General features: G+C 37.6%; 2 protein-coding genes across 11 annotated transcripts in view; one reads left to right on the forward strand and one right to left on the reverse strand.

Annotated features, from left to right (window-relative positions):
- The window catches only part of GALNT3 (polypeptide N-acetylgalactosaminyltransferase 3), a 27180-nt gene extending 21273 nt beyond the window's left edge, over nt 1–5907 (forward strand). For all 5 annotated transcript variants that reach the window (XM_074548569.1, XM_026791708.2, XM_074548570.1 and 2 more), the window contains one exon: nt 47–5907. In XM_074548569.1, the coding sequence (XP_074404670.1) occupies nt 47–169 (123 nt within the window). In that variant the 3' untranslated portion in view covers nt 170–5907. The remainder of the gene's footprint in view (nt 1–46) is intronic.
- The window catches only part of CSRNP3 (cysteine and serine rich nuclear protein 3), a 97459-nt gene continuing 77245 nt past the window's right edge, over nt 4190–24403 (reverse strand). For 5 of the 6 annotated variants that reach the window (XR_012581980.1, XR_012581982.1, XR_012581981.1 and 2 more), the window contains 4 exons: nt 18980–19239; nt 14790–15086; nt 10275–13338; nt 4190–4976 (listed from right to left, as the gene is read on the reverse strand). Coding sequence is in view for 1 of the 6 variants with exons in the window: in XM_074548567.1 (XP_074404668.1) it covers nt 12295–13338; nt 14790–15086; nt 18980–19239 (1601 nt within the window). In the remaining 5 variants the exon portion in view is untranslated. Of the gene's footprint in view, nt 13339–14789; nt 15087–18979; nt 19240–24403 lie in introns of all 6 variants that reach the window. The other variant, XM_074548567.1, reaches the window with a different exon arrangement.

Below are 24403 nucleotides of genomic sequence, written 5' to 3' on the forward strand. Positions count from 1 at the left end.
ATGTTCATTGTTTGTTGACTTTTCTTCCCTTTTTTTCTCACTTTAGGATCAAACTCTGTACAATGAAGCACTACATATGTGCCTTACAGGAAATGGAGAGCATCCGAGTTTGGCATCCTGTAATCCATTAGACCCCTTCCAGAAGTGGATCTTTGGCCAGAACGATTAATATTTGATATTACAGGCCACAAGCATTTTATTAAAAGAAAAGAACCATTCTGAATTGTGATCATATGCTTATACTGGATTTTTTTGTGATAGTTTAAATGCAAAATGTTTAAACAGTTTCTTTTCCCTCTTAAGTTGGATATAAAATGTGTCATAAGAGATTCCCTGGGACTCTGGTATACCAAAGATCACTGGGATCCTGGTTATATTTTGTTTACAATATTTCTATGATAAGACTTTATATGTTGACCACTGATTTATGGATCCTGTTAGTTCTCTTACCTTAGGGGCCATATGTGGGTTTTTTTTGACATACTGTAAGTACTTCTGAAGAAAACTAATTTTCTCTGTAGTGTCGTGAGAAATTATTGTCTGCTGTCTAAAACCCAATACACTTTATATGTATGTTTTTATGCTCAAATGGCTGACTTTATTTTTTATTATAATTTCCTTTACTCAGTGAAACTTTCTCAATATTTTTTTAGTTTCTTCACTTAAACAATTAGACCATCAGGTCAAATCCAAATAGGATACGACATTGTGCTCAGCTTCTAGGAAGTCAGTTGTTTTTTAGAAGAAAAAAAAAATTTCACTAAAATATGTATTTATGATTATTTTCAAGGAAAATCTGCTTATTTTGATACTAATATTTTGTTTAGCCAAAACTTCTTGTATAGTTTTTTTATATTTCATGCACTTAAAAAATTATTATGAAGTTTTATTGTGGTAGGCTCCTGACCTGCTTAACATTCACACATTTTTCAGCATTCTGTTCATTACTGTTTGTAAATTACATGTTATCTAGTAAACTTCTGCCCCTACCTTCTAGTGTTTTATGCAATATTTACCTCAGAGGTTTCTAATGTTATCCATATGTAATTTCTTGTGCCAACTCTTGCATATTATTTTTTTTCTTGTTTGTTTTCCCTGTTACAAAGGACTGATCTCAGATTTATCAGTCTGAGTGAGGCCTTGGCTTTCCTAACTATTCTGCTAATTATAGAAAAGAATATAGCATCATCAAATATATAATACATTTTTTAAAATTTATAAAGTGAAGACAAAAGTATTTGGCTGCATGATCAAATATAAAGCTGGGAATAAATTTGAAGGAGTGGGTATTAAAGGCCAAATAGGACAAAAATACACTAATAATAAATCTGTTCTTTTGTTCTAGTAAGTAATATCATTACAGATAAATGTTAATTTAAGTCTGGTGGATGAATGGATGATGATGTGGAGGTTGTTTTTACTTCTGTGGTGGGGAGAGAGCCTGTTTGTAATTTAATTGTACCTAGTTCCATTTCTGAATAAAAGCAAGTAAAATTCTTTTCAGTACTTGTAAGTCATCTAAAAGACAAAAAAGCGTATAAGCAAGGACCAGTGATAATTTGCCAGAAGCTTTAATGCTAATTTATTTTTCAGGTTTGATAATGCCTTTGAGTTGTGTCTCAGCTTTTGTAAGGCAACCTGCTGAGAGTATCCCAGGAAATTAAAGCTGTACAACTTAAAATAACTTGATACAGAGTGAACAGAAATTGTTGAAAAGAGTGTGCCAGGAAGGGTTATTTATGCCACCGAAACTGGAAGGTTGTGTAGAACAACACTGCACAAAGATCTCCCTGCGTCCTCTGATGAATATTTTAATTTGATAATGGAATGTAAAGCATTATTACTTCTGCAGATCAAACCAATATTTGAAGGTCAGTACACACATTTGATAAAATGGGGGAATTGAGGAAGAATGCAACACAGGCCAGTGATAAAATTGTTGAATATGAATGGAGGATGGGAGATTACACAGAGAGCAACTGTGTTGTGTTGAACTTGGGTATGGAATGGAAGCTCAGTGTCCGAGGAACCTGTTCTAGAAGACAAGGTATTGAGCATACCAGTTTAAATGTACTTGTTCTTTTAGTTCTCAGTTCATGTTATAGAGGAAATGCATTATTTTTAATACCAGTAAAGGATCTTTTCTTCATGCACCCTGTTTCCTCTTAGAAGCCTGTCATATTGGGATGTGCACATATGAAACATCATTTAGCTGCTCATTTATCAGTTGGGTTTTTGCCATTTGTTTGGGGTTTTTTTAAGAGCTAACATTTCAAACAAGGGTGGAATTTCAATTGCAAGCAAACGAGTGTTCTGTTGCACTTGGAAGTAGGAACTTCTTCCTAAGCAATGCTGGAGAAGCTCCACTTTGTATATTTGGGGTTTCCTGCAGGTGTAGCAATATATGTAGGGGTTTCTTGCAGAGATTAGGTATAGCAATTTACCTAGTTATTATATTTTGTATTTACTTCTAGATATAGAAAGGGAAATTAATTCTGTGATTTAAAAATGGTCTTTTAAAGATTTTCCTTTCATTTTTTGAGACTTCTTTTCTGGTCTAACATAGGTCACTAGTACAAAACACATATTATATATAATATTATTATGGCATGTTAACTATCATAGTTCCTTAAACTGTGACATCTCAGTCTGTATTTTACAGTACCTAGTACAGTAGTTGTCTTGTACTCTCTACCACCTGCCAGAAAAGAAGGAAGCAGATCTGTAATCAGAGGAAAATTTTAAATTACTTTTTTTTGTTCTGTTCTGTTTGAAGATGTGAAACTAACTTTTAGGTCACAGTGACTATTACACTTCCAAATATTTGTGTGTGTACATACATACACAGGCATCATATAATACTAGGAGAGCAATAAGAGATCTGTAAATATGACTAGAGGTTTACGAAGTTGGATTTTGGGGATTTTTTTTTTTAGCTAATAAAAAAGCAGCATCATCTTCTGGCTGTTGATAATATTCCCTTGAAAGTGGCTAATAGTTTTAAATAATTAGAAAGGCTTGCTGACCAGCAGTTTGTTGCAGGGGGATTCTCTGGCTCTTTTATGTCTTTTGGTGTTTTTTAAGCCAGTTTCAGTAAGGTTATAATGCCCTTCTCTGCCCCTGTGCAGGGCACAAAGGTGAAGAGTATTCCATACACAGCATGTAAAAATTGGTACTTCCATCAGATGGGTGTATGAAGTGCTGAAGGTTACTAGAACAGCTGGCATCAGTGTTAACCTCCATCTCACTGCTCTCCTACACATCCAGGGAGTAATCCCAAGTGCTGAAGAAGGCTTGACTTCAGGCCAGGCCAGCTGAGCCACGCTCCCAAACCTTTTGGGACTTCAGGGGCGGTGGCTCTGGGTGCCCTGCCTGGGAACAAGAGGTCCCTGCTGGTTGCTTGTGGCTCCACTTGTTATGACACGTTTCACTGCAGTGGGAATTTGCCAGCCCACCACACCTGAGGATTTTTTATTTTTATCACTTTGAGCAATTGCTGCTTTAGTCTAGGGTGAGTATAGAATAACGTGAGTACTATTAACAGATCAGCCTACAAGGAACCTTAAGAGTTACATCCTCCTACTGCTGAAGGGGCATCCTGGGATCTTGAATTAGAACCAGCGTTGAAAGATGTTTTATGTTTGATTGGATCAGTGTGGCTTAGCAAGCCCTGGAGCAGCCCTTTCAGCCACAGCAATGCCAAAAGCATTCTAATAGCAAATATGGGACTCCCAATGGACTACAACCCTAATTCCTGTGAGAACTTTCTAATAATCTAGAGCACAACCTCTCATCTTTATAGGGTTTTTTTTAATACAAACAATTTAGCTATATGCAATTTATCATATAAGCAAACTTAAGGACAACTTATTTTTTATAAATGTGCATTGCAGTTTGAAGATAGCAGAGATTGTGCAGTGATTGTTAATTATTTTCTTAATGAAGCTATGTTGATCATCAATTTTCAAAATAAGCAGTTGTCCTGAAATTTAGCAGTATTCTTTGAATACTGCTGTTGAAATGATCTGATGTGTAAAATTACTGCAAATTGTCCACCAGAGAGAGCTGTTGCAAAATTTTATTCCAACAGCTGTTGAAAACAATTGTTTCATTACCTTATTATGAATCAGGTACATTCCCTGGCCACGGAAAATTATAGGCAGTAGTATCATTAAAGGGCAAATGGATATACCTAAGAAGGCATTTCTGTTTATTTAATTTAATTGGCATACAAATATTTAGAAACAAAAGAACACACACACAGAAATTCCACACAAACTGCTTCTCCTTATTGTATCAGACTATCAGGAATGGGAGAAATGGCTGAAATCTCACAGAGTGCCTCTGGAGGCCCTGCAGGTGTCAGGGAGGAGGTGCAGCACTGATGCCAGCTCTCTTGGCCGAGAGAGGCTCTCCAGTGACTGCAGAGCAGAAATGAGACGCACAATGCACTGGCAGCCAGGGTGTAACGTAGAAACCTGGTTTACTTCATTGCAAACAAATGGACAATATATATTGTACAATATATAATAAAAATACAGCTGATACAAGTGCCACTAATTAACAAAAAAAACTAATATTAAGACTTAAAAATGCTCATTTTTGTAATATATACACTGCAGTAATAAGCCACAATAAATACATCAAATTTCATATCATTCATAATAAATACGGAAAATATAAATACAGAAGAATACAGTTAATTTGAATAAATTATTACAACATAAGATCTAGGTTAAGTTCTGTTGAATATTATTGTAGCTTATATTACCCTTTGGCATCTTTGATGTTACAACTTGTTTAAAAAAAGGAAATTAAGGAAATGTGTAGTTCATGAAGCTTAAAATTATTTCCATATACAGATTTTAAGATGAACTTTCTTTCCCCTTGCTTCTTCAAACAGTTTAAAAGCAGCAGTCCAAATAAATATCTTGCTTAACTGTTGAGACCTCCATAATTTTAGTATGCAAGATCATCTGTAATGGAAAATGTTAAGTACGTAACAATTACTTTTCTCAGAAATTAGTAATGTTAGAAGTAATGTAGAAATTTTAAACTAATGGCTGCAATTATGCATTTTTACTAGTCCCATTTTAATGGATTACCTGTCTAAAAGACAATCAACTTAAGTGCTTTTGAGTTTATGCCATGGTGTATGTACTATTTACCACTTGCCAACAAAAATTTCAAAAGCAATTTTATATTCTTGTGGGGAAATATATATATATATATGTATACAGAGAGAGATGAACCTGCTAAAAGACAGGGATGGACTAGACAGTGTGAATGTTAATATAGTCTGTTAAAACAAAACACTTTAAACATATAAAAGGCAATGTGTTTTTTACAAAATTTCTGTTAGTTGGAGATTGAATCAAATCAAAAGAACCAACTGTCATGTTTTATGTTAACAGGTATTAACAAGTACATTTGTATTAATAATTTTATTTGTAAAAGTTTATTACACCAGAATGCAATGGAACTTAAAAGATCAACTTTACTAAGACAATATTACAGGCTGAGGATCTTAGGAACAGTTTTGTAATCTACAGATTTTGACTATTTTTGCACTGTTAAATGTCTAGCGCTTATTTGACATCAAACACATTTTAAACATATTTCACAAACTACACTTCAGACATATTTCCATAGAAGTGCCTACAATCAAGTCAGTTAAGAGAAGTGCCCAGTTATTAAGTCTTGTTTACATGGGCATTTGAGACCTGAAGTTGTGGTATTTGTGTGAATGGCTTGGAAAAACCAGCATGCTTGCTTCTGGTTTTAAGAGAACCAGCTGCCAGTGCACATCGTGATCTTTTCCAGAAGCTGAAAACTGGTGCTGAGTCTGTATCTGAGACTCACAAATGGTTCTTTACAGTGATCCCCCCATTACCCCAGCAAGGTTAACCTTCGTCCAAAATCCAACCCAAAATTTCATTCTTAAGAATGTATTTTAGAAGTTTAAGATGGAGAAACCTAAAATAATTACCTGCCATAATGTTAAGTCTCATTTGAAAATGCCAAGATAAAATATGGATAAAAGGACATTTTGTCTTTGCTTTTAGCACCTCTTGCTAGCTGAGAAACTGGGTATCTAAGAACAGGTGCCTGGGAGCAGAGTTAACTGAGATGATTTTGGACTTGTCTTTGAAACTGCCATCAGCAAAGAGTGACATAGTAGCAACGCTTTTAGGGTGCTGATTTTTTGCTTTTTTTACCCCATGGATTTGGATAAGTCTTTTATTTAATGGCCACCTGTATAACTCTGGTCTGGAAAAAATGCCAGTTCCTATTTCCACTGAGTTCATGTTTGGTTACAATATATTAAATTACAGAAACAATACTTCAATCCAACATGGGCAAGCTTGTAGTGAATGTACATATACTTTACCATCCTTGCTCTGAAGAGATCGTAATTCACCTTTCTCCTTCTGTTGGATTTTTTCTAATATACTTTATTTTTCCTTTAACAGGAAAAATAATCCTTATCAATCTGTGCCTTGCCTTCATCTTTTTTTTTCCTCTAAATTGTTCTTTCTATCCTCCCTGCATTCACTCAAGTGTTTGAAGACAAAGGATTATCTTGATCCTTTTATTAGAACACTGATGCACATTTGTATCTTCCACCATTTTCCCTATCAAGAAAAGCCAATCCCATCTTCATGGTGTGTTGGAAAAGTGAACTTAGAGAAGAACATACACGAGAGACAAACTTTTTTTTACTTGGGTCTATTGGACATTCATTCATGAAAGAGAAGTGTCATTGCTAAGCTCCATATTAAAATAATTGTGTTAATAAAGTACAAAATCTACCTTTTGACTTTTTTTTTTGTTCCGCCCCAAGCCTTGGATGAAGGACTGTGATCTCAGTTGAGAAGGTGCAACACAGAGCACCAAGAATATGGTTCTCCAGTCAGTGGGACTGTCTGAGGGGTGGATGTGTGCCAACCCTAAAGACAGCAGTAGAGCAGTTTATATTTTAACTCTGGAATCAAGGAATGCCCTGGTTAGGAAGGGATCTGAAAGACATCTAGTGCCAGCCACTGGATCACGCTGTTCAAAACCCCACCCAACCTGGCTTTTCAAGATCTCGTTCTCAGCACAAAGGACAGCAGAGTTGCCCTTTGGCTTGATTTTAATGAAAAGTCTTACTGTACAACAGACCTCTAAAACACCAAAAGGGAGGAAGGAACTAAAAAGAAATTACTAAGGCTGCAAAACAAGTGTTTCATAAAGTGGATGTTCATATAAAGTAAAATCAGCTATTAGAGTAGCAGAAAAGTCCTCAAAGATGTTACAACTTTCCTCCTTAAGTGGAAACTATACTCTTGTTAGCCATAAAATTAAAAGCTGCCTTGGATTTAGGGGAGGGAAGAGACAGTGAACAGGAAAAACTTGTGAAGAACTCAAGCATGTGTTCACTCAGACATCTTTAAAACTACATTGCACTTCATCACTTCACAGTATTTGTACTTTGGATTTGACACTTCTTGGAGAAAATGGACAATAATTTGCACATGGACAATGATTACAGAGAATAGCAAAATTAGGAATATTAAAAAAACTTTGAATCACTGAAAAGGCAAATGATGAGATTTCTCATACCAAGGAACACGTAAGTGAACTAGACTCTGTTTTGAAAATAACAGCTTTCTACCATTTTAAAAAAATAGTAATCACATTTAGTATTTTAGAAATAAATTCTATAGAATATATTCTCTGAGTTAATTCTAGATTTTCAAGGTATTTTACATCAGCTGTCCTGCAACCGTAATAAAGCAGATGACAGAATTACTCTTTAGTCTCAGCGGGAAAGCGAAACATCCCCAAATGCTTTAGGATTTTCCATAGCATCCTGTTCTGTTCCTGACTGTTTCAGGACTTAAAACAACTGCCACAATGAACACTGGTTTATAAAACTCACGAGCTGTAACAGTGCCCTTATTTAACAAATGCCTTTTAAAAGGGTGCCGTGGGTCTGTCTTGCTTTATGTTTGAGTGGGAACATCTGCATTGCTACAGGAGCAGCCTAGACACGGAGTTTCAACTGAGAGAATTCAGCTGGCAAAAGAAAACAACATGCAGAGGAGCAAGACTGCTTGTTGCTGCCAAGTATGGTGTTGCAGGAAAACTACAATCTTGCTGCTCAAATGTTAAGCACTAGACAGGCAGATGTTGTATATTCAACACAATTTTTAGTCTAATTTTTCACTGTGAAATTTACTTGTTAACTTCTGCTCATTAATCCAGTCTAGGGAAAGGAGAGCTCATTTCAGCTGTTTTTCATGTTCATGAAAAACTTCTGGTCACTTCTGAGCTGGGCTGGGCTTAATTTGGAACATGGCATTGTCTGCAGTACAAAAATTCAGTTATGATGCCAAAACATGAGAATAAAATGGTGTTTTACCTGTTCTATACTACAGAATGTTTTATCACAGTATCTCCAAGTACATTATTAAGCAGAGCACAGAGAACATGATGACACAACAGGACAAAGGCAGAGTCTCCTCTGTCTGAGCCCAGTACTCTCTATCCAGTGTAGCACATTTCTGTCAGGAACACCTGAACTAATAAAACCTTTTATACATGCTCAGTTTTGCATACAAATATATGTGTACAATCTTTAACAAAGCAGCTGTGTTTGTGAAGGTATTGCCTGGGAGGCAGGGAAAGCAACATGATCTGTTTGTTAGCAGATTTACTGAAATTGAACAGCCAGATCAGGTCAGAAACCAGATCTGGCCTGGGATCAGTCAGCAATGCAGTAACAGCACCACTGACACCACGCAGGAGCCCTGCAGCCCTTGGACCAAAGGCAGGATCCCACTGGTAACAGAGCAGGGGAGCAGCCGAGCCTTATCTATAGCAAGGGATAGTTACTGTGGAGTGGGACCAATGGCCTTAAAATAAACAGATGTCAACTCCAACTATGATTCACTAGCAAGAACTTATGCAAATGAAAGACTGTAAAACTTTACAAATCTAGAATTTTCTGATCTAAGTGGCATACAGCTCAACAAAGAATATTAGAAGCTCCTCCTGACCAGCTTTTAATTTTAAGGATGTTTCAATGGGCATGAGTTATAGCTCTTAAGCAACAACTGCAATTGCTGTAATAGTGCCAACAAAATTCTAATTTCATGTCTAACATCAATTAAAGCTTTATATATATTTAACAATGCACCTTCTTCCAAGAGAGGTGAAGTTCACCTTATAGGCAAAAGGCCATTTGCTTTTTGGTGCTGTTCCAGTAATGGTCTCTGTGAAAATTCCAGTTTGTTTCAAGAGAAGGAAATGCCTTTGTTATGACTCATTTTTGTGAACAATGCAATATAATCACAAATATATACCGGGCTTCTTACGCGTGGTTACCAGTAGCCAGATATCTTGGAAATGGAGCTGATAAAGACAATCAGTAATTTTAGATATTTTCACAATAATACACCGTGTTGGTACAGAAGCAAATACTGCTGGATATCATTTAGTAACATAATAATTTTATCACACAGAAACAGCCTACCCAAAATGAAAGGACTGGTTATCAACATGAATTTTAACCAGCTGGGAAATGAGACACAGCATGTTAATACATGTCTATACTAGCCCAGAAAATAACACAAAAATATTTGCCATCCCATGACTTAAGCCTGCTTTTCCTTAAATGAAGAGTATGCTTTTTTGTTCTAAAAAATAAATCAAAGATTAAACAAGTGATGGGAAACTTGACTCTCACCTGATTTCTACATCCTACTCTAGATCAGAAATCTGTGCCAATGGAAATAGTAAATAACCATCACCTTAAAGCTAGCTGAGAAGTATTTTATAAAGTTGATCACTTACTGTGCTTGCTGATATTATTAAAGATATTTTTCATGTGAAAGCACAGGGGCCAAGAAAATAATTTCTTATTGCTCAGTAAGGGCACGAATAACAAAGCAAAAGATCTAATTTAACTTTCCCCTGAGAGAAATACCCCAGTAAAGTGTGTGGTTCTCCAACACACTCTGAAGTTAAAGAGCCGCTACTGATCCTCATCCAGTGTCCCAGCCCAAGCAGAAGAGATTTGTGCTTTTGCTGCTGGTGTTAAGGGAGGGCCTAATTTAAGCCTGCTGTTAAAGCAAGACCCCTATATATACAGAGACTTGTTATATTTGCCCTTAGAATATCTTGAACAGAATAATTTATTCTTAAGCGCAGAACTTTAAGGACTAGCACATTTGTCTGTAAAACTCACGGGTATTTGCTGTACGGCATTGGAGAACACAGGCACTTACCTGGCTGCTCAGCCTCTGAGAAAGAGCCCAGAGCGGTCTGTGATGGAGGAAGAGAGGCTGTGAGTGCTGAGCCAGATAACCAGCAGGAGCGCGCTCTCCCAGGAGATGGAATACGTTGCAAGTTTGGAATCCAGACCCTAGAGAACTAGACTTTTCAATGCAGTTCATATAAAACATGTAGGACTTCTTGTGGAAACAAGTAAATAAAAAATCTTTCCAGCTACTACACGGAGTAAAAATATTTTGCTAATTTAGCATAAATACGAGGAATCACTTTGCCCAGATTTCATATAAAAACAATTAAGTTAGCTCTTTTTTTGAAAAGCATATTTTACATTGGCAGTTCTTCTACTGGAGTACTGTACATGATGTTTTAAAGAGCTTCTAACCAGAAGAATCACTGTTACAGAGAGAAAATTTACACTGTGTTTACATGCACACTGTTAACCACCTAGATTTGACACAGATAAAAACTAAGATGCTGATCTGTATTTTGACAAACAAGACAGGCCTACATTTCAACTACTTGATGTATAATAAATGAAATCTCAGTATTAGAAGAACAAAAATGCTGAAATAGATTTTGAAATCAAAATAAGGCAGTGCAGAATTACCAGTGCAGAGAAAAGCGGATTCCTATGCCTCCTTTTCTAAACAAAAGCAAGGTTGTTTAATAAATTAAAGATAGTTTCATTCCCATTCCATTTAAAAACAAGTGGATCACAATGTAATGGATATCCATATGATGCACATGTTCTTTTGCTTGCAGACTTTTGCAGATACAAAATTTCTGAAGCTATTTTTTACTCACTGAACGTACCGTTTCCTAATAAGACCAAATGGCACTAAATTGAGATACAATCAGAAGTTCACAAAAGCCAGTCCTGTATATCATAAAAATTTAGGCAATCTAGACACTTCCACATTTTTTTCCCATGCTTTATTTAAACTTTGATCAGTAAGGCTCTGCTTTTATAAACTGCATACTGACATATTCATAAACTGGCTTGGGAGAGACGTAGAGGTTTGGTTACAGTGAATTCTAGGGCTTGCATTGCCTCAGGGCGTGGAGCACTGGCATTTCTCGAAGAGGTTCACAGTGCCCCAGCTCGTACAGAACTGCAGAGTGCACTAAAGTGCGTGAGGGTCTGAGCGGTGCTGGGCTGAAGGTGCTGTGTGAGCCGAAGCTGCTGCTCTGCCATTACATACAGGATCATTCTGCTTTGGGGAGGGGGTGCTGCTTCTGCAATGCCACTGATCTTAGTTTTAAATGAAGGATTGTCTACCTTTCTCTATTCTAGAAGATGTAAATGCCCCCTTTCTGACTCTTCTGTTTGTCAAGAACAGTAAAAGAGAAAAATAGTACACTCTAAAAATGTGTTTCAAGATGATTTATCAGAAATAGTATTAGGAAAAAATAAGGAAGAATACAAGGTACTCCAGATGAAAAGTGGCCATGCTCTTCGTAAGTTACTATGGATCTTCTGCTCAAATGAACATGCTGTTCATTTTTTATCAAAACATGAACCTTAAACTACCATAAATAAAATACAAACAGTACAGAACAATTAAAACTTTTTTTTTTGTACAGTAGTTATTTTTACATTAAACTTAACATCTTTTCAGATATGTTGAAAATTAGGACTCTAAACATGATTATTTCAAAGTATCATTTTTAACAATCTTGCACAGGCCCGACAGTCAAAAACATGAAGTTTTGATTCAGATAGCTTGGCAGGTTTCACATATGTTCATAGGTAGGCTACTTTGAAATATGTTGGGTGTGTTTTTTACTTATCTGTTTATTTTTATCAAAAAAAGGGCTTGATTATTTTTATTTAAATCTTTACATGAACTGGTTTTGTGCAATACCATTGCCAGTGTAGCTTGAAAAAACAAAATGTGTCTGGAACATTGACTATAGTCCAAGCATTGTCTACCTCTTAAAAAAGTAAGTTTCTAGGAAAATCCAATGGGAGTGAATTTTAACACAGGAAGTCAGTCCTAGAATAATTTAATTTTAAACAGGCACCGTCTCTACCACTGGTGATTTGATGCACTCTTCGTGCAGTCTGCTCTTCTCTGGGAGGTTTAGTGAATTCTCAGCAGGGTGTTCCTGCACGTTACTGTCACCATTCAAAGCTGAGACAAAGCCATCTTGAGAAGGCCCTTTCAAGTATGAGTGAAATTCCACTGGTGGGTGACTCGGCCTATGCTCAGTGTACAGACTGTTACAGGGAGCGCTGCCATCCCCTTCCGAAGAGGAGCAGCAAACAATCACTGAGGGGTTTGCAGAAGGGTAATGAGGGCTGCTGTAAGTTTCCTCTGATGGCCGTGTGTAGTCAACAAACTGTTCTGAAGTCATGTTGTAAGGCACCAGAGAAAGACTACCATTCTTGACAGCATCCCTTTCTGAGTAAGTCTCACCGATCTGGTTAGCAGTGCCAGCAACGTGGTTCTCTATTTGGTAATACAGAGTTGAAGAGTTAGTATAGTATGAGGCATTTTTAGAGTGGTTTTCATGCACAGCAGTTCCATCAGAGTAGCAAAGGACAGAAGGAAGAGGCACCATATCAGCATGGGAGCTCATACTTTCTACAAAATCATCTGCTTTTTCTTCCTCCTCATCTTCCTCCTCATCTTCCTCTTCCTCTTCATCATCATCTGATTCACTAGGGGCTAAACTCTGTGTACTAGAATCTGTAACTCCACTACAAAAGCTACTCCCATCTTCCTCTTCCTCCTCTTCCCCTGGGCAGTCCAAGTCCTCGGCTGACTGGGAATGAATAACTGTAGCCGGGGGTTCGGTTTCAATCTCAAAATTTTCTGCAATTGAATATTCGACTGGATGGGGTCCTGGACTCATGGAGCTACTGTGTGCATTTATCTCAGTGTGACAGCCATTGAGTGCTGGAACTTGCTGCTCTCTATTTTTCTCCAATTCAAGTTTCATTATCGTGTGCAAAAAGTGAGTCCGAACACGGATAGGGTTAAATTCGATTCTACCTGCTGTATTGCTACACCCTTCTTTAGTGCAACCACATGGAAAAGACATACGATCCACCTTTTAAAAAAGAGAATACACATTAACAGTAGGAAGCAAAAGCCTGGTGACATGACAGAGCCTAGGCAGCCTAGAGAAACACAAAGGTGAAGTGGGATTCACCTTGAGAAATGCTGGTACAATAAGTCAAAGCTAACAATCATTCAGGGAGCCAGCCCTGGAGTTCAGCAGTACTGAGGGAACAGTAAGGGGCCTGGACATGCTCCACTATTGCAGAGAAGGGAAAACTGATGCTGTTCCATTGGTAAAAGTATTACACAGCGGAACAAAAATAGGTAGCTTTTCAATTTCTTGATCTGCTATAGCTTTACCTCATTTTGTGCTCAAATCCAGGTAAAAGTGTTTCCAGAAACACCTCAAAATTTGGTAAAAATCATGGAAACTAGACACCCATTGAAACAAAATGAATGATGTACAGAAACCTTTATAAATTACCAATGGGGACACCAGATCTCAGAAAACAGGAACAAAAACTCAAGTGCATTTTCAAAGGTAATCCAGTCAATTCAAGATGTAATATTGTAAGGTCAACAGACCAGGCGCAGAACTTCTACACTTAATATCTTAAAATTTTGAATCCATGCGTTGGCAAGTTTGATTAGACAGCCTAAGGTCTGTGACTTTCACCTGCACTGTAACACCTAAACATCAAATATGCACAGGAGAACCACACAACACAATCCAGTACACCTTCCCCACATGTGGAGATGAAAACAGGAACAGAAAAGAGACTATATTATTTTACATAGCAGAGAAAGTTTAGCTTGGCTTTATGAGATGGTGAAAAACGCATTCAGGAAGCAAACTCAGCTGCAATACAGCAATTCAGCAGAACTAGCAGAAATATCTTTTAGGGAACATTGTGGGACATGTACAGCTGACACTATGCAAATGTTCCTCTTCAGTCTGCAGAGGAAAAACCTGCTATATTAGCAGGTACCTTTTTACTGCCCACATGCAAATTTATCATGCTCAGACTTTAAGTACCATGCATGTTACATAAAGGACAGCATCGCAGAATGTCATTTACTGTTTCCCACAGAGTTTGGACTATAATTCACATTTGGAATGTCTGCTAACTGTTTCTAAAATAAAAGGTAATATCCCTTCTGAAATCTGCAGGCTACTTATTCTTCTGTTGTCTGCATCTGCCTATTTAGATAAAGGCCTAAAAGGAGTATGAGGAGCAGAATACTTGTGTAAGAACAAAAAAATCCCATGTATGTGCCTAAAATCATACTGAAGATATTTTGGGAGACTGTACTGATTGCCCACTATATAACCTTAAAACAGGGCATTAACAAACAGGTTGGGCATCCACAAGTGTTACTGCCTAATACTTAATTTCCAATAGTTATAACTTCAAGAACCGAAAGTACACACATGTGCATGGACACACAACCTTCCCCCTCCCCACATGATAAAATAATGACAATAATGTAGACATTTACCTGACATTTTATGCCTGCAAGACTGCAGGTGCAAGTTTCTGGGTCGCAGAAGACGCGGCAGTCACAGCCACAGTCCTCCCTGGACAGGCGGATGGCTCGCAGCTCGTGCTTTTCCTCCACGTCGATCTTCTTCACTCCAGAAGCTCGCAGCAGTGCCCGCCGCTTTTTGGTAGGCAGGGGTTGGAGAAAGAAGTACTCATCTACTTCAGTGTTGTCTAGGTCAATATCATCATCAGAAATGTCATCCAGAGTCAGTGTATTGGCTTCCTCTGATTCCACCGTGCCGTTCTTGGTCATCTGTGTCACAGAACAATTAAGGAAGTCCTTACATGACACTCACACGTACGTCACGTCATAGATGGCACTATGTGAAATGCATCATCAATTGACAAAAAGCTGTATGTAAAAATGCTGCATGACTGCCAGGAAGTTCCAGAAAATGATCACAGATATGGTAACCAAGCATTTCTTGCACATTTAGAATATGAATTAAAACCACATTTTTAATACCAAGTTTGTAATGAACGTAAGAAATTATCTGTTCTTTATTTACCTAAGTTTGCTGTTTGTCATTAGCTGCTAGATCTCATGCCTTTCTGAAATCTAGTCTTTTCTGTATTGTTTCAAAAGATAATTTTTGAGACCCTAATTGATTTCTGTCTCTGAGCTCTCTGAAATTCTTAAATATACCTTTTGAGATAGCAATGATACCACTGACACAGGCTCAGATCATGATGCATCACAGGTTTGTAAAATGGTATATTTTATGTACTACTCCACTTTCTTAATTTCACGTTACACTGGTAAAAGAGAGGTAATAGCTCCCTAAACAGTTCTGCCTGGCCCTGGGACAACGGGGGATTATTTACACCCGGTATTTCAACATATTAGCTCAGTAAAGTAGGAAAAGCAACATTAGAAGTCATCCTTTTTCCTGTACATCCTACAGAGAGAGAGGTAAATCCACACAGGGATTAAATGTGTCTTGAATTAGCTGCCTGAAGCTAATACCTCACCATACACACAACTCAGCCTGAATACTTCAGTCCAGAATGGCATTTTTGGTTATATCTTTTCATTTTACATTAGCAAGGTAGCACTAAGAAGAGTGTACTTATGTTTGACTTCTTTGTTTGTTTAATATACAACAGGGGAATGACCTGTCTAAGAAATTGGATTTCTCTAGTTTTATATACACAAGGCTCAAACCATTCCTTAAGCAGATCACTGTTATTTAATCTAAGTTTGAAACTGTGGAGGAAGAAAAATTCTGATCCCTGCTCCTGTAATTAATTTACTATTTTATTCAGTTACTGTCTAATAAAAATTACCTTTTAGGGCTCCTACCCCTGAGGTGAATGCTGTAACTGGCCAGCACACAAAAGCACCTACAGAACCATTCCAGTCCTGACACGTATTTCTGCTCCTCCTGCAAACCCTGACTGCTTTGCTGCACAGCAGTGGAGCATCAGGGCCTGCAGGGATGTGCTGAATGCCTCGTGCACCCTGCAGGCTGCAACATCCAACGTGTCCCACCAGACAGCAGTTTGCCTTTTCAAAGCACCTCAGCTTCTGACTCCTTTGCAGGATGATTTCCTTCTTGTTGCCTCCAACTTTTTTTTTTTTCCTCCATTTTGCCACACAAAGAACAAATGAATTAATAAAAGCAAAGAGTCTAACATTTCTCAAAAAAGTAACTGGCCAACTACAGAGGGAGGAAGATTATAAAAAACTACCAAATACATTTTCCAGAACTTCAGGGGAACATTAAGCTCTCTTGATTGTCCTAATATTGCTCATCTGAATTAAACTTGATAGTAGATGGGTAAATTTCTTCATAAATCTAAAGGTAATGTCATGACCACTGAGCAAAGGCCAATGAATGTGTGAAGGCTTTGGGTGAAATTGAGTCCCACTCCGTAAAACAGGAAAAATGCAGGATGGACATCTCTGCCTTGCCCTAGGTGGAAGCTATTCCTTACAGCTTCCCACAAAGGGAACCTACTGTGTCCGCAGACAGGCGGCCTTAACAGCACTGGCCTCATGCTAATAATGTTAATGTCAGGAGACATTATGAGTAAGCAATAAGGACTCTCTTAGGCAATTTTTTGTGCTTACTCATGCTTTCTCAAATGATTATCTTGTACCTTTCATTTGATAAGATGGCTTTTGCATCCAGAATTTTCACACTCTGCTGCTAATAAGTGTTTATGCTCCTGTCAAGAGTGTTTTCATCAAAGGGCTGGTGCTAAACAGCCAAAATGACTTGAAGATGATTTCACAGCCTTTACCTGCTTTAAGTTAGAGATGTTTCTTATTTGGCCTTTTGCTTTTAGCAACAAAAACAGTATCTAATATTATGGAAACTCAATCTCAATGTATTCCTGTATTTTTTATCTTTTTTTAACAGGCTCTACAGGAGCAAATAATTTCTACCCACCAATTTGTATATTTTCATGCAACTCCAAAAAAAAAAAAAATCCCAGAGAAACTGAAATTAAAAACCCCACCAAAAATGTTGCTTTCTATTTACATAATGGTTTTCAAATAGAAAAACCTCTGACTAAACTTCATTCTACTCTATTTTCTTTATTTTTTGGTGATGTCATTTTTTAATGCAAATTGTGATTAGCACATTTTCATTAAATGAATAATAGTTTTGCTGACATAACTGCTAACACTGTCACCTTAGAATGCCACATTTCCTTTTTTATTCATTTAGAAACTATGTGAATGACCAAGCAGCTCTTCCATCTCTGTAATGAAAAGTCAGGAAGGCCCTGTTTTCTTAAGCAAACAAAACATGCTCAGTACTTTACAGTGACTCTTCACTGATTCAGCAAGTCCTGGATTTTCTTTTCACGTTTGAAATTTTCTTTTTTTTTTTTTTAAACCCAAGCACATAATCAGGGATGCAACTAAACTGAGGTTAATGGACTAGTTAAACAGGAAGATTTTTGTTGTCAATGTTTTTATACATGCTCCAGATGAATAGGAATATTTCACTCTAGTAAAAAATTTAACACCAGTAAGACGAAAATAAGGAATGCAAATAAGGCTCTCCTTATTCACTGAATATTTATGAAGAGCTTTTGCAGAAACTTAACACTCTTAATAATCATCCACTCAAACAAGTGGCTGAGAAGATGGAAAAACATGTATTTGGAAAACAAGCAGAAAGTATGGTCTGTGTCCCCAAAACAGACTGGGTGGAAATGAAACAAGTTAATTAAGAAAGGAGATGCATCCCAGCCAAGAGGAGGGTTAGGAAAGGATGAAGAGCCAAGCTCCAGTGCATAAAGGCTAAAAGGCCTCATCTTCTCTTTCAAGGTAAATAAGATCTGTGATTTTTCTGGATTTATTTTCTTGCTAAGAAAAGAAAAGTGAAATATTTGTGTGCTTGACTATTCTTTACTCACTCCACTGGGATTCCTCTCTTTGAGCTGATTCCTGGAAGTCAGCCAAGGGATCTACAGCTAGTCATCAGTTACACAGCACAATTCACACTTGATGCTCTGAAAATCCTGTGATGTGAGATGTTACAGGTATAACCTCTATCAAGGGATAAGTCACTAGCACTCCACTAGCCTTTGGTTTCCAACCTGTCCAAATATCTGTCTGTGATTCACCTTCATCCTGAGTGGTTTTATGTTTGTTCTATGACAGTTCAAATTTTATGACCTTATGAATTTATTTAAGAATCTATTTAGTTATGAAAAATCCCCAAACAGTTAGGAGACTGAAAAAAGCTCAGTTACAATTCTAAATATTGTTCACTTTTAATTACAGAATTCATCTGAAAAAGAGTCAAAAATACATGCAATGCAATCCATGACACAAAAACCCAGAAGTTAGAAGACTCATTCTCTTCCTGGCACTTCCAGATTTCTGCTGGACACCTTGTTCAAGGCTACCTCCCACCCCTCTCTGCAGAAAACAGGGAGTAAAGAACAACCTCCCTGTAAGCACTTGGAGGAACTCAGCAATGACAACTATAAGAGCACTTGGTATAACCAAACAAAAATGCATCTTCAGTAAAATGAGAAAACTCCAGGGAAACATCTATTTCCAACTGAAAATGGAGCTCATAGAAGGTGATTGTTTTGTTTAACACACACACCTTGGGCCCCTATAGCTCTGACACTGTTCAGTTAAACGAGGCCAGAGATGAAGTCTTAGACAAGCTTTACCTTTAACTTTAGAGAATTGAGCTTTTCCTCCCTCAGGTGCTCTCTCAGCATCTCCCGGTGGAGCCTCTCCTGCTCCATGGCGAACTCGCCCAGGGTGTACTGGCGCACGCTGTTGTGCCGAGTGGACATTCCCAGCGTGCTCCCTCCCTGGCTGGGAACGCTGGTGAAGCCTTGCCTTCTGGTGAAGTAGTACACAGTGACACAGTTGAAGTGCACATTCTTGGCTCTCTTGCGCTTCTCCCTCTTCAGGATTGAAGACGCTGGAACAGAGACAGATTTCAGTGGGAATGGTGGCCTGCAGTCAGGCTGCAGACGTGTTCAGACAAAGGAACTGCACAAGTGACAATACCTGACTACACAGACACCGTGTTCCAAGGTGAGAAGGACAAGAAGGTAACGTCAGAAATAGAAGCCACTACAAGCTGTTACAGTCATGAACACCATTGTCTACTTCAGAAGAGAAATAACTTGGCCAGGAAAGTTTTTCTTTCCCATCACATCATAAAAATGTTTTATCCTTTTACCAAGAAAGCAACCAAATCCCAGCAAAAGAAACTTCCTTCAGTGTCGCCACACAGATGGTGATCCAATGACTTGCACCTCCTCCAACCCCTGCCAACAAAGTTGCACAAGGCAGGAGAGGTCCACATCACTACAGCACAGGGTCATGCTAACAAGAAAGATTAGAATATCCAATTACCTAATTTGTGAGAAATTGATGTTGGAGAAACTATAAAAGTAGTATGTTTAGTATTTCATACTGTCTCAAAAATTCATACTATCATCATCACCACTGACTGATACAGAACTAATTCTGACTAGCAGTCAGACCCACTTTGTTTTTCTTTACCTTCATCCATCTTTCTGCGGCCATCCACTGAATACGTGTGTGTATATGGTCTAACATGTAGAATTTTTACAAAAAATTAAATCTAGTATTTTCTTAACTCTCTTCTGATTCTACTTATACCTGTGCTCAGGTTTTTTTTGTAAACATATGCAGTAACACATGAAACGTGTTTAAAAAAATGCCAGATTTTAACTATTAAATATTCTTCTTCTTTTGATTCTACAGACACTTGGCAACTCCTTCCCATGATACTGATCTAGTGTTTCTCACTGATAACAGCTGCATGCCTTTAGAGAAATAAAAAAAGATACACAAACCTTAGAGAAAGGTAAGGGACACTCCTCGATTTTTAAGATGAGCAGTCCAATTTATTTGATTTGTTGCAAAATAGCAACAAGTTGTTGGGAATGCAGCTTGTAGGTCATTGCTTTGCAGCTTATAGGCAACAACTGCAGGTGTGTGCAGGTATGAATGAGAGGCCTCATTGCCAGAATTCAGGCAGTAAAATGATTTAAAGGGTGCCTGACCACTCTTGAATGGCTTGGAATCATTCTATAAAAGCAGTAAGAACAACAAGATGTAGACTGATAATCTAGAATTCCACCAGAGATGGGACCCACTTGGCCTTCAGGTCTGGCTTCATTACAGGTCTGGTTTCTTGTCACAGGTAAAACACAGTTCAGCCTCTATTACTGGTTGTGAAATGTTAATCACCACAAACGTAAATCCACAAACTTCTACATGAAGTAAAACTGTCAAAACACCCAGAATCATCTACCAAACTGTGGGAAAACCAAGTACATTAGAAAATAAAGCTCTGTATCCAAATTACAGACAGTGTGTCCTGCAGACATTATCACTGAACTTTGTGGCTCACTGAAACAGGATTACTTCTCCTAAATACTAATAAGCTGCTAAAAGTATGGTAAAGTATATGGCTTGCTATATAAGTAACAGACCTCCTGCAGGTGGGCTGGATTATAAATATAAAACAGATAAATATGATCAGGTCCTGTTACTCGCATGCTGCTAGTAAAGTGTGTTACAAAGAAAAGGTGTAGCATGTACAAAGGGAAATCAAAAGCAATTCTGTTACATTAAGCATGTTTAACTTGCATCCAAGTTGAAGCAAATCTCCTATCAACAGAGCTTGTCAAAAATATTTATAGGAATCCTTTAGTGAGGGAAGAGGGTATTTCATTAGCAGACTAGTTGATAGAGATGTGTCAATTTCGCATGATATTAAATATGGTTTTAATGTGTTGTTCTTTTTCATACATACCACAGTTCCAAAACAAAACTGCCTTTAATAAAAACAATTTCTGAGCATTTTTAAGATGGGGTAATTTTCATGCTGAGACATTCTCTTTCAATGTAGCATAAAAGCAAATACACTCAATCAGAACCTGCACTGCCAATAAGCTCTAATACAAAAGAAAGTGCATATTAAAAACCCCTTTTCCTGCTGAATGAGGTATCTAAACTATTCTGGGTGTATCCAATTTTTGATATCAGTATCAATGTCATTTGGATCTCAACTGGATGATGCCTCTATTTCAGAAGAAATACTGGCAGCTACTGAAAGGCAGGCAGTTTCTTTGCCAAATAAATGAACCAGTCACAAATGAAATGAGAAATAAAACTATTGCAAAATACTCAAAGAAAGAAAAGGAAAGTTGCTCTTGAAAAAAAAATATACACATACATTTCATGAAGAAATTGAAGGTAACTGTACCTTTGATTTCACAAGTTACAGAATCACACAAACCTTTGAATTCTCATCTGTAAAGCTGAGTATCTATGACACAAGGTCTGTGTTGATAGTAATCTGGTTCAGATCTTTGCCCTGGAACTCCTGACAGGGCGGCTTTACTGGCAGGAATGACAAATGCTGCAATGAAAGCACTTCTGTTTTTTCAAGTCTCAATCTCTTTATGGTACAGATACTACTTTCATACTAATGGCTAAACATAAATAATGACCCTTAGGTTTTATTCACACACTACACGCTAACATTAATAGCTAAATGAAGCTAAGCAGAAGACTATGTGATCTAGTTACTTCCAGATGAAAAAAAAAAAAAAAAGTCATCTCTGATAAAAACTACATACCATGAATGAGCTTTTACACTATGTGCATTTTTGCTCATGTGTGCGCATCAAAATTCAGAACATGAATTTCATGCACTGCCATACATTTATGCCTAATACTTCGGTCATCAATCTCTCAGTTAAGACTGCAGATGTCATGGGCTGTCTTAAAGAACCCATTAATGCATATCTTCAACTTTTTATAGTTCTTATCAGTTTCAGTAATTGAATTGTCAATGCCACACCATCAAAGTTGTTTGTTTGTGGGGTTCTTTTGATATATCACTGATTAAAACTGTCAGAATTAAGATGAACTTCATGAAAATGTTGACACACAGTAACTTCAGTGTCACTAGCACTGTAAATTCAGCACTAGATTGAAGACGTGTATGAAGACAATGCATTTGTTGTAAATGTCATTAAAGTTTGTGCGGTTATTTATTAACATTGTAATTCTGAGTCAGACAAATTATACAACAGTCTGTAATTAAACATGTGTGTAAACATTCAGAGCCCTCAGAATACATGGGATTACTTCTTCTGGAACACACCCTATCTTTTGGTAGTGCTCATTAAAGGGCAGAGTTAAGGCCCTATGAAGAACTCCACAGCCATCTCCTGAATGCTGCTGTCAGGAGGAGTTAGAATATATTCATATTTATGTGAATTTTGTTTACAAGAATAGATCTGGCAGGAGCTGCAGGAGTTTACAGGATTGTATTTGATTAGTCAAAAGCACAGATTAGAATGTCAGTGAGGAGACATGAGAATTGTGCCCACCTCAGCTACCAAGGACACAGAAAGAAGCACAGTCAGCACTGCAAAGCACTGTGTTCCTGCTCTATTACACTTCCTAAAAATCCCTGAGCAGAGGGCTGCCTTGATGTGAGCTCAAAAATATTATTAAATATGTAATGGAAATGTTGAACATTTTCCAATGTCAGGGACAAAGTGCTCTATAACTGATTCAAACCCTTTGCTTCAAACCAACCTAAACAGAATTACCACCTTATCAAGAGTCTGGGGCATTTGTTGTTTTGCATGCACTGTACCTTACACAGTATGTTAAATCTGCTGGAATCACTGCTAAGGGCATTGTTTAACTCAAGACAGAGCAGAGGAACACACAAAATATGTATGTTCTGATCTGTTAGAAAGCATGAATATACACCTAGCAACATTTACTGAAAATCTGAAAAAATCAGGTTTTATTATACTCAGTCATCATTTCTTTCTTGTATCTTGGTAACAGATGTCATCATTGGCCCATCCAACTCCTAAATCCCATGAAAAAAATTTTCCCCTTTCTAAAGGGGAAAATCAGTATTTCCACTAGCAATCCAACCTATGCTTAAAAGAATCACCCAAGTTTCATTTGTATATGGATAAATTATAACTAATACAATAGGAAAGCGAGAGCAGTAATATGCTGTCAGACTGGAGCAAAGCTTTCCTGACTTGCTCTCATATGTCCAAGGCACTGTGCATCAGCACTGTCCATTTGCCTTTCAACATCCTCATTTTCCAAGCTGGGCCCTGGAGCTACAGCAGTGAGAAACCTGTGGAAGATGCAGCCCTTCCTTCTGCATGTTTAGTGGCTGAAACAGAATCCAATCCTCCCCCTAAGAAAAGCACCCACTGAAGCTGTGCTCATCCATCAAATGCAAAATCTGCTTCCTATTTTTATACAATCCTGATAGGAACGACATTTTAAGCTCATCATGTTTTTCTAACATTTTTTACCCAGAAAACTGGTAGTTCTTTGATTACAAAACTTAAATGATCTCAGTTCTGGCTGAACTCCAAGACATAAGCACTTTCTTCTGCTGTCTCAGCTATTCTCCTGATGTCAAAGACACATTAAAATAAATGTGAACCATATGGCTCCCCAGCAGATTATTCACACTCCTGCATCAATGAGGGCAAAGCAATGCATTGTCACCAGTGCAGAAATATCTTAGGCACGTGAAATTTCAAAAGGCTGGAAAAAACATGTGTGAAGCAGCCTTTTGGATTGAAGCTCTATCTTAGACCAGTGGAAATGCTACATTTCTTACACTCTACTACCAATTTGAGAGAAGAGGGACAATGCTGTGGAACACCACCACCTACCTAGAGCACTTCACTGCTCTATCCATCTAGTAGCTTCTTTTAGGATAAAAGCAAAGCTATATTCACAGGAGGAGCTGGATGGGAAGGCTTGCCTAATGCCAGATTTAAGTCACATTTGAAAAGGTTTTTGAAAATTACTAGCTCACAGAAAAGTCTGACATGAATAGAGAGGGATTAATTTGTATTTTAAGCACTTTACCTCACTGTCAAGTGTTTGGTCAGAAATCTTGCAGAAATGCTTAATTGTTAGGATACATACTAGAAGATGGAACCTGACCACTAAAATTTCAGTGAAAGATCCAAGTTTACTTCCTCAGCACCCTCAGCTCCGGAGTGCTTTTCTGTGACATACATCACACTAGTCCAGTTTCT

This window comes from Zonotrichia albicollis, chromosome 10, assembly GCF_047830755.1.
Source record: "Zonotrichia albicollis isolate bZonAlb1 chromosome 10, bZonAlb1.hap1, whole genome shotgun sequence".
In the NCBI taxonomy this organism is placed as follows: domain Eukaryota; kingdom Metazoa; phylum Chordata; class Aves; order Passeriformes; family Passerellidae; genus Zonotrichia; species Zonotrichia albicollis.